At 57.2% G+C, this 12,581-nt stretch overlaps 1 protein-coding gene across 1 annotated transcript in view; it reads right to left on the bottom strand.

The window, feature by feature from the left end:
• Positions 1–12,529, bottom strand: part of LOC119103683 (leishmanolysin-like peptidase) — a 34,213-nt gene extending 21,684 nt beyond the window's left edge. Inside the window, exons 1-2 of the mRNA XM_037227299.1 lie at positions 12,373–12,529; positions 10,282–10,382 (exon numbers count right to left, since the gene is read on the bottom strand). Of these exons, the coding sequence (XP_037083194.1) occupies positions 10,282–10,382; positions 12,373–12,483 (212 nt within the window). The 5' untranslated portion in view covers positions 12,484–12,529. The remainder of the gene's footprint in view (positions 1–10,281; positions 10,383–12,372) is intronic.
• Between the last annotated feature and the right edge of the window lie 52 nt (positions 12,530–12,581).

Here is a 12,581-nt window from a genome sequence, read left to right as displayed (position 1 = left end):
TATACAACTTCCATCATGGGGGACATATGCAGAGCATATGAACTCTCCAAAAGTCAGCGCGTGGGAGAGCATGGACAATACACACAACCATCATACGAACCCGACAGCAACCATTCAGTGATGAAACAAGTACTACCACAAACACTCAAAACCAAGGGTTTGTCTTCTCGCGCGAGGCATGCATCAGACAGTGGGCCTGCCGTTAGCCATAAGACGGATGCCGAGGAGGGCTAGGAATTTATTAAATGACGTAGGCATGTACAAATGTGTGCGTGATTTCAGTTACGCAAGTACAGGCCTACACATCTATAATTTAGAACGGAGGAAAAGGGCACGGAAATGAAGGCATGGGAAGAAAAAATGTCCTTAAGGTGGAAATTTTGTGAGAATATGCACGAGAGCGCTGGCTCCAGAGCTCCCTTGAATTTCCCGGCTGCCGAGACCAAATTGGGTGCATCGTTCTGCACAGTTTTTCGAGCCGAAAATCTGTCCACAGACCGCTCTGCCAACCAGTGGAGACCGCCACAACCGGGTATTGCATATCCCATCTTTTTATCACAGTCCACACGCAAGCGCGTGAAGAATGCCAAGGCTGTTCCAGATCGTCGGACTGATGTGCGCGCGCTGATAACCGCGAGACCGAAAATGATCGATCTTGATATTCACAGAGGTAATACTTTGATGAGGAAAACCAGCCGGTCTGTTCGGTAACGCACCACAACACCAGCATGCTGGAGGAGAAAACGGACTTTTCGTAAATGCGCACCACTTCTCTGAACTCCGTCAAGCGTCCCTGGCCCCATTTGACCACGTCCGCAAGCATTACCGCGCCACGCTGAGTTCTTGAAAACAATCCCACCAGCTGTCGGTTCCCACCAGATTTCACCTGCGCACTCCTTGAACACACCGTTATGAAAGCCGGACCTAACCGGTGTCTGATATTTCCAATACTGTCGCATGTGTAGTGCCTGGTCAGGTCTGCGCTCTCTGACGTCGCCGGGGTTGATCAGCGGACGAAAATAGCGAAGTTTTCGTGTAGCTTTGCCTATCAGTGGTGGAAATAAAGCGCTGAGAACGCTGTTCCGGCGCCCACCAGCGCCAAAGCGCGATTGTTGACGGTGCGATGATAAGCGGTGACTATCAGCGTCCCCTCCCCCCCCCCCCCCCCACACACACCGACACAAATGCATAGCAGTTCGGACATAACTACTCGTTCAGATCACGACGCGATGAGTCATCAGATCTCCATCCCCTCCACCAAGCCAGGCGTCACGGTTTGACGGGCCCGCCGGTCACGCTCCGACCAAGGACAGCCTGGCGACGTGGGGCGGAGAGGGGTCGTGACGAGGCGGCGGGGCAACGACCACAAGTCGACATACAAAGCGAATGTGGTTTCACTCGTGGGTCGGATTTCGCCCCCTCAACTGTTCCCATAACTGGTGGCTTCGTTTTCCCCAACCATCGCTTAATGACAGCCTACCAGTATGTGAATGTGATGACGGCGCACATCGGCACGCCCAGCTGTTTCGGAGACCGGCGATCGAGAGGCTTCCCTGGAAGGCGCAGCGATATATCTTGTTTTGAGCTCTGCACCGCGCGATACATCTCAGCTCGTTACGTTCGCCAACCTCTCGAGACGAGTGGCCGGGTGACAGGTGAAACCCAGCGGACACAAACGCCCAGAGACGGTGCCTCTGCATCGGAAGCCGACCTGTTCCCGCGGGTCGCTCTCTCCTCCCAGCCCCCAACACGCACACCTCCCGCCCCCCCCCTCTCTCTCTCCCTCTCTCTCTTTCTCTCTCCCTCTGCCTCTATCTCTGCCTCTATCTCTGCCTCTCTCTCCGCCTCTCTCTCTCTCCTTGCCTCTCTCTCTCTCTCCCTCTGCCTCTCTCTCCCTCTGCCTCTGCCTCTGCCTCTGCCTCTGCCTCTGCCTCTGCCTCTGCCTTTGCCTCCGCCTTTGTCCCTGCCTCTCCCCCCCCCCCCTCCCCGTTTCCTCATATGCACCCGGCGATCCGTTCTTTCAGCTCACCACAAGCACTTCTCGCAAGCCCACATGCGTTAGGTCTGGATTCCGAGGCGCATTTCGGCGCGCCGACCAATAATTGGTGCCGAGGCCTTTCTGCAGGGCTTCACTGGTGTTTGGTATTTGTTCGTTTCTGTCAGCTATTCTCTTCACCACAGTCGCGGTCCTCACGCCAGGGTCTGCAGACTGCACCTGGGCTCCTTACCAGCTGTTTTCAGTAATGATCGCAACTTCTTGGACGTCATTAAACAGTCAGTATTTCCATTGGCAACAACACCACGGACGCTCCAAAAGTGTGCTTACGAGCCCGGCACCATCGACCACGGCTGATACACCTGCAGCACAAGGTCGGGGCGTTGGCTGGCCGGACCGTGTCCGCTCCGCCCAGGCACCCCGGCGGACACCGGCCCGGCGCCACAGGGCGGCTCTCCTCCCAGCTCGCTGGCTGGCGCAGCGCCGCGCCTGGCTCAGTTGACCGGAGGACACTCAGTAAACCGAACTTCGGCGCCGTACGGCACATGCTAACATGGATCTGACGACGCGCGCGGGTTTGGGGTTTGGGTCTGGCAGACAGGAGCAGGAACCGCCCTACATGTGTCCACCCCCGAGCCGGACAGCAACTGACGCACCAATGCCAGATGGCCCATCAATATTCCCGCCCAGCGTTGTGAAGCCTCGTTTTCGGTCTCATCAATAGGCCGAGTACGCCGCCAGCCGGTCGTGTACGCCGGAGCGACGGGGCCAGCGGCGGCGGCGCCGGCAGACGCTGCTGGCCGGCTGAGCGACGGATGGCGGCGACCAGCGGCGAGAAGGCCCGGCCGGCCGGCGGCGCGGCCGCTGGGATCGGTGCCGGGCCGCCACCCGGCGCGACCGGCGCGGACCGGCCGCCGGCGTCGCCGCCGGAGCGTGGTAACCGTGTCGGGTGACGTCACGCGCCGTCCACCAATCGGGCGCGGCTGCGAAAGGGCCCGACCGCCGGGAGAGCTGCTGTGAGGTGCCGGGCTGGTGGCTCTGTTTCGCGGTGGATATGCGCACGTCTCAGGACGTGCGGTGATAGCGGCCTGCTTAAGTGGACAGGTGGCGTGTGCTAGTCTGACAGGTTCTGCAAGCGGTATAGCCTGCCGTCTCTTCAAGACAACTGGTCAACTCATGAGTGCTGCATGAAAAAACACATTCTCTCCAACAGGCTTTGTGTATGAACCTTGTTACTCCTACATTTTTGGCGCCTGAAAAAGCTGCTGAATTTGTGTGGACCGGTGGGCAGCACGAGTTTCTACTTCCGGCAAGGTGCATTATTGGCAAGGGTGCTATGGCCACTCAGGAACAGGTCATCGTGCATGGCAGATCGAATCGAACATACATTGACGTTGGCACGAGCTCTCTCCAATGCGAACGCTATTGGTGCCCCGATCTTCAATTTAAACACATATCAGCAACCAAAGCGGCAATGCTTGCGTACGAAAATGAGCCACTGCGAGTATACGGCGTCGCCTCGTGCACTCTTACCTTGCTTTCCGAAGCTAACCCTGATCTAACAAAGCGCAGTCCGACGTGTCTCGGTTCTCAAAGTACCGGCTGTTGGCTTAACCGTGACCAAGACGTAATAGATAATAGCTGCCGGGCCGCAATCGCTCCTTTATTCCCACATGTGGCGGCCCGAATCAGACCAGAGGTAAAAAAGGTCACGTCCCAGGACAGAAGCCGCGGTGTTTAATCAGAGCACCCCGTGCATGGTCAGCAGACCGGCGTCCAGTCGGCTGCTGTCGCGCCGCGCGGCCACGGGATCAGCGGAGAACGAAATACCACAACCTGCTCATGACCCTGCGGACTGCTTCGCCAGGCGTCCCGCCGGCGAATGCGAACGGAATACAACAGATCTGCTCATGACCCTGCGGACTGCTTCGCCAGGCGTCCCGCCGGTGAATGCGAACGAAATACAACAGGCCTGCTCATGACCCTGCGGACTGCTTCGCCAGGCGTCCCGCCGGCGAATGTGAACGAAATACAACAGATCTGCTCATGACCCTGCGGACTGCTTCGCCAGGCGTCCCGCCGGCGAATGCGAAAGGAATGCAACAGACCTGCTCATGAGCCTGCGGACTGCTTCGCCAGGCATCCCGCCGGCGAATGCGAACGGAATACAACAGACCTGCTCATGACCCTGCGAACTGCTTCGCCAGGCGTACCGCCGGTGAATGTGAACAACAAACTTCCAAACACACGCGAACCTGAATGCTCTTCGGAAGAGTTCACTGCGACTGGCCTCAGGCAACATCCCTTTCCATGTCTTTGCAAATCTCAACCTATGTTACGTGCTGTTTGAATATAGGCTTACTTCTGTTTGATTCCAACCCAGTGGAATTGTTTCGACCTTGATTGCAAACAACACTAAACAACTTTGAGTCGGTTCGCACTCCGACACAAGGAGATATTATAGCTCGATTCCAGAATCGATTGCGATGAAGTAGTTCCCTGTCGTCACATTTTACGACAAAATTCATTCCATGGACATCCTTGAATCTACACAACTTTTCATCGAAGGACGGTCACACACAGGCCATGATCCTTTCAGGCCAGGGCAGGTCCTGATCCATTCGGTGCACATATACACCAGTGACTATCACGTTATGCTGCGAACAACTACCTTTACACTTGAGCCGGAGCACCGATGAGTCTGAAGATTGAGTTTCGACTCCGACTTACGACAAAAGTTCGAAGATATCTTTCGCGCCTTGGCTCAACAAAAAATTGTTAAGTTCTGCAGCCGATTCGGATTTTATTAGAAACGGAAGAGGGTCTGGTTGTAGGTGCACGTATTTCCTACGGTACTTTCAAAATGTCATGGCTTGATTTACACCTTGACTCAAAGCTTACGAGCAGTAAATCAATATTCGGCCCAAGAAGCGCAGTTGAATGACAAACGTTTGGCAACATGCAAATAGGCGGCATGCTATTGCATGTGGCACGTTTTTCACCGAGTAACTACCCTGCTCTTGACAAAGCGACATCCCCTGGTGCATAGCAGCAGCTACAAACCCAACTGGTCCAACCGGCTCACCAGCTGGACCATGCATTGGATCGGTCTGGGTCCTCATCGCCGGACGAACACACACCGTACGAGCCTTCGCTCCCGATTATAACTTTCCACAACACGTATGCACATGGCTGGTTACGAGAATGGACACGCTATAAATCTCTGCTGGTCATAGCCATTTACTATGGATGTGTTTGTACCATTTCGTGGGCGACTCATGCATTTATGCACGTTGTGGGCCATAAATCATGTCACGGATAAATGACGTCCATCTTCTCTCTGTTTACCCCTCTCCGGGCCTTTTGGGATTTCCAAGCAACTGTAATCACACAGAGCTCCATCTCACCAATGTCACGCCCCTGCTGTCCCTCCCTTCTCAAAACAACAATAACCTTGTCGGAATCGTGTATGACCTTTTCACCATGGCTTTCGCTGTGACTTCTGCCATGGCCTGCTACGTGTATACGTTTCACGGTAGTAAGCTGCAACTCATGCTACAATGCATGTACTCCGTTGCATGCCTGCGGCAGAATACCTGGCAATGACGACTTCCAAGGCGGAAGCGCATACCACGAACAGTTACCGACGCGTTGTCTGCAATTAAAACATTGAAGACATCGAAACACGACCCCGTGTGGGGTAACGGTACATACTGCGCCTCATTCCAGTGGCGGTATGAACCCACGGCCCGTTTGGGGTGCGCTGTGGCTTGCTCGATTGCACCTCTACACACCTCAATACGCGGTGGAAGGTGTATCGCAACCCAGCAGCCAAGCGTCGCGTGTTAGCTGACATCGTGCGTAACGGACCGCACCAAAGAGCAATACCACTTGTCAGCCATTGTCAGCAGGAGGTCACCCGATGTGAACATAAAAAATGTGCCTAATGTTCACAAATTTATCTTATTTTTATGCGCTTCCTTCGTCCGTTCTTCTCTTTTTGCTTATATGTATTGAGGGGGCTCGGAGAGCATTGGAGGGAGGCTCAAATCAGCATTGGAGGGGGGGGGGGGCAAGCGGTTAAATCAGCATTGGACAGACTAAGGCCCGCCGCCTCCGAAAGCGTTTTAAGTGACGCCCCCGCTCGTCAGGTGTACTTGCTCACATATCCAACACAGCACCAGCACGCTACGTGGACACACGTACAACTAGCACCGGCGCAGGCGCCGCCGGCCCAGACCGGACGGCGGCCGGGCAGCACGTCCACGGAGGACCGCCGCGCCCCCGCACCCCTTCCCTCCATCGGGTGCGCGGCACCCTCGCACTGTGCGGCCTGCTGCAGTGGTGGCATACATACCAAATGGGCCCATCAGCGCGTGCGGCCGGACAAAAGTGAAACGGGCGCCAGATGGCGGGCGGCCGCCCTATCGGCTGCGGCCCACATTCGGCCCACGCCTGGGAGGTCCCGCCGCAGGCACCTTCACGCGTCACGTCCGTCGCACTGCTCGGCGCGCGTCACGTCACGTATGCACGCAGTTGGGGAGAGGCCATGCCAGCCGGCCGCACGTGCTTCGCTGTGTGCTGCGCTGGCCATGAAACCATCAATGGAAGCGGCCGCCCTGAGACAGTGACGACATGCAAATGACCCGCCAACCGGTCCCGGCTTAGCCTGCACGGCGAGCACTAGAGATCGGGCACCGCGAAGCGCCAACAAAAACCGGGTGGGTAGGCATGATCGCCTACATTGGCAGGCTGCGCTGGTCCATTGGCAACCAGCTGCGACACTTCGATAGTGTCCTGCGGTACCCTGCGGGCGACCAAAGGGCGAGCTTTCATACCGTTGGCATCTCAAATTGGACAAAGGGTACATGTTGCAGCAAGGAAGGCAAATGGTCGGCTAAAAAATATATTGCAAGATATCATAAACGGTATCTAGTTGATGCAACCATAGATGGTACCCGCGTCCACGAGTGATGTCCAACACAATTTATTATGACGCAGCGAATAGCGCAGTCAGTTTCCGTAAAGGTCGAGTTCATGCAGTGTCGAATTAACAGTCATCGAAGCACCCACGCGAGTCACAAGATCGCGGGCCCCTACATGACAATTGCGTTGCCCTCAAACACGTAAATGTCTGAGCTCTCCCGAGCGATTCTAAACAAGTGTTCTAAGGCAATTACAAGAGTCGTCAAGTGATCTCCCGCATGACCCTCCGGCAATTGCAGTCCACCACAATCAGCTGACACCACCGAGCAAGGCGTTCGCAGCCGGCCGTTCCCGTGACCAGCCGCGTTGTCCGGGACGACCCCGCGACCTGACCCGTGACCCGGCGGGTCCAGCCGTCCGGCCCCGACACGCCGGCTGCGGCGCCGGGGCCGCCGACGGCGCCCGGCACCGAGCCGCCGCGGCCAACTGGGTCAGTGGCGGCGAAAGTTGTCCGTGGCCGGCCGACAGATGGGCTTTTTGTGCCGCCGCCGCCGCTGACCGGCGCTGCTCGTTAAGCTCATCGCTGGGCGTCCTGTGTCGCCGCTGGGCTGGCGCGCCCCGGGTGTCGCGTGGGTCCGCCCTTCGCGGCTGGTCCTGACGGGTGAGGAAGCGGGGGAAAGGTACGATACGGGGGGGGGGGGGGGGGGAGCAGGATTCGAGGCGCTCGCAGCCTACACATCCGCGCGCTGCATGAGCACAACCGCACGCTTTCTCGCTTGCGAGCGCCACGAAAGTTAACTGGGCATAATGTCGGCGCATTTCAGGCGACTTATGCACGGAGAGCAGCCGTACGTTATCAGCCGTTAACATGCGACGCTGCAGGAAACGCATCTTCCATCTCCCCTCGCTCCATCTTCAACGGTCCCGTCGAAGGTCAGCTCGGCAGCTGGGGGCGGGGGGGGGGGGGGGGTGCCCAAGGCCGGGAGTCATCCCACAGCCGAACAACTGTGCCGTCCGGCCGGACCATGCAGCGCCCGGCGGCCCTTGGCGACCGGGCTCCGGCTCCGCAGTCTGACGTCACAGCCGCGGCAGCAGGCCCGGCGCGGCGCCTCGCGTCCTGACCCCGGAGGACCCGGGCCCTGCCCTGCCGCGGCGCCCCGCAGCCGCGGCTCTGACCTCGCACCGCGCCGTCGAAATCGGGATTGTTTCCGCGCGCCGGCTGGCGGAACGGGGCCGGACGGCCAGACGCCGCGGAAAGGCCCGCCGCCGGAGAAGTGGACCAGAGTTAATGCGGCGTCATTACCCCGCAAACGGCGACCGCAAATCGCGACGAGCGGCGCGGCGAGCCAAGCGAACTGCGGTGGGCCCTCGCTGCCCGGTTAATGGCGTGCGTTTGGCGCGGTGGGCTGTCCGCGCCGGTGCGCTCTGTCCACACCGGGTGGACGCATGGGTGGACGCGAGCCTGTGCGTGTCTGAGCGCGCGGCAGGCGGTCCCGAGCCGTGGTGCGCCGCCTCCGGCCGCCGGGAGGCCTGCGAGCTGTCAACCAGGTCACCGCCATCAAAAGAGCAGCCAGCCCGTGCAAACAATGGGGCTGAGCTCCCAATAGGTGCCGGGCGCTTTCTAGCTGTGATTTCTGTCTGGGGAAGGAGGTCTCCTCTTTCTCGAAAAAGACGAACGCGATGAAGTCTCCCGTTCGTTTTTTGTTCATGCTAAAAACGCAAACTCCTGTACACAATGCAGGGACCGGCTCAAAAGGAACACATATCTGGAGGAAGATGGATGGCGCTGAAAAGTCCGCGTAAATCGGGAAATCGGGTTATATCTAGCGTCCTCAAGCACGACAGAATGGAACTGTTAACACGATAGTTACAAGCAGAAACAACGTGCCAACGGTCCTCTGTCGTGACAAGAGCTCGGCAACTGGTTTGTGCAGGTCAGCAGACCGTTGTCACGGCCGTTTAGTCAGAACACCAGCCCTAGCCAGGACCAGAGCTGGGGGGGGGGGGGGGGGGAGGGAGGGGCGCGCATGCTTTCTACGAGCCGACCTGCGGCCCGAGCACAACCACGGGCCGATCACAGACATACAGGCGGGAGTTCACGTGAGTGCCAGCACCGCTCTGGTGAGGCGGCGAGCGCGGACAGGGCTCATGCCGTCACGCGTCCCCCCCCCCCCCACCCCCACCCCCACCCCCACCCCGCATCACGCCTCATGCCGCGGACATGACTGAGGAACGGCAGTCGTGCTCCTCAATCACGACGCGCAACCGGTCGATATCGGTAAGGCGCGGCAAGGCAGAATTCTGAGAGAAATTGCATGCTAACGACGGAGTGAGGCCATCGCCCACATCAATACGCATGAGAGTGCATGTCGCGTGACCGTTCTTTGACAGGACTTCATTCATTACCGCGTGATCGGTTGTTGATCGACCCTTTCCGTCAAGCAGTTCGCAACCAACCCGGCAGCGTCATTAAATCACAGGGATTTAGAGGCGACGTGCATGCTGGTCGACTATGCGATATCAACAATGGGACGTTCGTTTGGGCCCCATGTCGGCTATTATGTCAGCTGTCTAAGGAAAACAGCGAACGCGCCATTCAATATTTGACAGGACAAAGAGGAGCCGGCACCAAGAAGCCGTAATGATTCGGTTGAACTTCAAAATCGGACGGGAGGAAACAAGGGCGAGTGATAGGCAGCGATAACTGGATCACACGCGGTGGCAGGAGGGCAATGTCTCAACGCGATGCAGTGTCACGTGACCCACTTTTGACGACACATCTTGCGAGTCACCATGGAACGTTGGCGTATCCCGTCCGCCCACCTGAACGCGCGTCATTTATCGGCGATCTTCGCCGCCTATCGTCCGTCATGTCTGCCATTGCCCAGCATTGCCAGTCCTGTCTCTACGAGTCCACTTTTCTGGACTATCTGCTGCTGCTGCGCCATTGTGATTTATTTGGGGAGAACCTGAGGTTTATCAAATCTAGGCCTCTGGACCAGATGTCACGCATTCTTAATTTTCAGCACGTTAATATATTACAGTTAAAGCATCGTCTTACAACAGACCAGACCCACTGCAACTCACTGTGGGGCGACCAACGAAGACATCGGTGCGGCGAGGTTTAAAGAAAAGAAAGCCAGATAGTGCCGGTGTGCTTGTCCAGTCCCAGCCAGTCGCAAGATGCTGCACAGAAACCGGCCGCCACCGTTACGCTACGAGCTCCATGGGCCTGCACGGGCTACACCTAACATGGTCTTCCCCCGCAGCCGCGTGCTCACGCCACGCCTACCTCCCTGTCCCGAGCCTCGCAGTGACGGCAGGTGCGGCGCCCCGCCCCCGGCCGTGTCTCCACTGACCTGAACACGCTGCGGTCGTAGCTGAGCTTCACGCGCAGCTGTTGGTCCACGGCGCGCCGACGCATCACGTGGTGCGGCTCGATGTGCACACCGTGGATGACCTGCAACGGCGCCGCGTGAGACACGTGGCGGCAGACGAGGCGCGCCGCGGTGTCGGTGGACGCCGCACGGCAGATGGCTGCGGTTCGACGGTGCGCTGGCTCCCCAGACGCGGCACGCGATCGGCACTGTCATTGTCGATGGAAGTGAAGTACTCTGGTCGATAGGCTAGCTCAGGGCAGTCGGTGGATGAGGAAGCTAGGGCTCGTTGGGGAATGAGTACAATGCACCCGTGCCTCTTGCTCATGTGACGTTGCTTACAGGCATGCAGTACGCTTGCGGGCAAGCTTTGGCTTACTGCCCCTTTCACGTGAGCGACATTGAACGGAAACGCAATATGGCACCAAATCTGGAAAGCACGAAAAATGGGACAAATAGGAAAGAAACCTGTAGTTTGTCGTCAAGACTATCAGAATAACCATAAATCTTTGCTCCGGAGAAGTTTGTGCTTTAAAATCATGTACCTATCAATCGGTGTCACGTGAAGCAATAAAAATAAGCGAGTTTGTATGCTCATTTCAGCAATCATAGTAGAGTCACATCCACCACTTCCGAGATATTCGGCAGTAGTGGCAGGGGCGTGCCATCGAACGTGCCAAAAAGCACGGGGACCGGGTCCCGTTGCGAGGTCGATGCTTTACCGCAATTGTGCTTGATTAAAGTTGCGCAGTGTCGGCACTCTGACTCACAGCATGCAGATTTAATTTTGACTGACGCCGACCAGGTTTTAAAGAATGGAGTCCAGCCCTCACTTGACTCCGGGTGTCTGGAATAAGTAAATTTCACTATAACTTTGACCCAGAAAATTCTGTCAAATTTCAGGACCGACTCAAGAGTAGCTGATCTCAGCCGCTAACTTTTTTCTTGTGCAGTATAGTCATCTTCGAATTGTTCTTCACGTAAGCTAAGAAATTGGATCGGGATCTTTGGATGTCATTTTGATGATTCTGAGCAAGCGGCGCATGCAAGGTGAGTGTGTGTGGGGGGGGGGGGCGGGGGTTATGGGGCTTTAGTCCCCCCCCCGTTGGGATACAACGCTGTGTTTAATCACGACAATTTGAATTCCGGAATCTGGTGATCATAAAGGCTGGTTTAGTTATCAATCTTTTACAGACTATCATAGGCAGCGACATATAGAGCCCGATAGCCATAATTTGGCAACGAAAATGGAAAATAGCCGATTGAATATGTACGGCACGCACCTGAAATACTGCTGAAAAAATTGCTTACGGCACCAGGGCAAACCAACATCGATAGCTCTGTACTGTGGGCATGCTAGGTACTGACCCTATTGGCGTTCACGGGGTTTGTACGCCTGTTCGCAGACCGTTGGCACTGTGAATGGGCTGGGGCCCGCGCGCAAAAATAACCCACCGGTTGCAAATCATGGCAGCCCCCCCCCCCCCCCCCCCCTCACCTTCCGTCACGAAATCTGGCTGCTCCTGCTCTCGGAGACTCGTTTTTGCTTCAGTGGCTCTGTAGGTGTCTTAAGCCGCCAAAATTACTGAGGAGTTCAGCTCAAGGGAGCCCTGTCACCTCCAAAAGTGGGGGGAAGGCGTGACCCATCCCCCTCCCCTCGGCTACGCCACTGCCCCAGCTCGTGGCCAACGGCCACCGAAACTCCACGACACGCATTCGCCAGCGCAGTGCAGTGCCATGACACTCTCACGTTTTCAGAATGCGGAACATGAACCCTACGGCGACACATGGAGGGAATCAAACTCACAATTAGTTTCGGGATCCCTAGCTTCTGAAACGCGCCTTCAAGGTCGGCGGAACCTCAAGGTGGAGATGGACTGGGGTCAAACGCGATTTTTACCTCGCTGCTTTCCATTCGACACCAAAACATTATAAGGCTAATGTAACAATGGTGCCCAGAGTTGGAACGGGGGGAGGGCTGTGCCTCCTGCCCTCCACCGCCCATGCGTCCCCTCACCCACGCGCCAGCGCGACGCTCAGCGCCGTATCTCACGCGGCTCACCGCTCACAGACCTGGTCCGGGCGAGGGTGCACGTGCACGCAGTGTTTCCTGTGCCCCGCCGCCGTGTGGGTGAAGACAATCCACCAGAGTTGCCACACGAGACCGTCCCGGGACAGCCACATGTCGCTAGCACCGGGGAACGTTGTGTCCCCGCCCTCCCGACTCGGGTTCACAGCTTACACTGGCGAGAGCGCACTCAGCTGACTAGTGACGCCCGGCC

This window comes from Pollicipes pollicipes, unplaced genomic scaffold, assembly GCF_011947565.3.
Source record: "Pollicipes pollicipes isolate AB1234 unplaced genomic scaffold, Ppol_2.1 Scaffold_5724;HRSCAF=6776_pilon_pilon_pilon, whole genome shotgun sequence".
NCBI lineage: Eukaryota > Metazoa > Arthropoda > Thecostraca > Pollicipedomorpha > Pollicipedidae > Pollicipes > Pollicipes pollicipes.
This window is presented reverse-complemented; position numbering and strand designations above follow the sequence as displayed.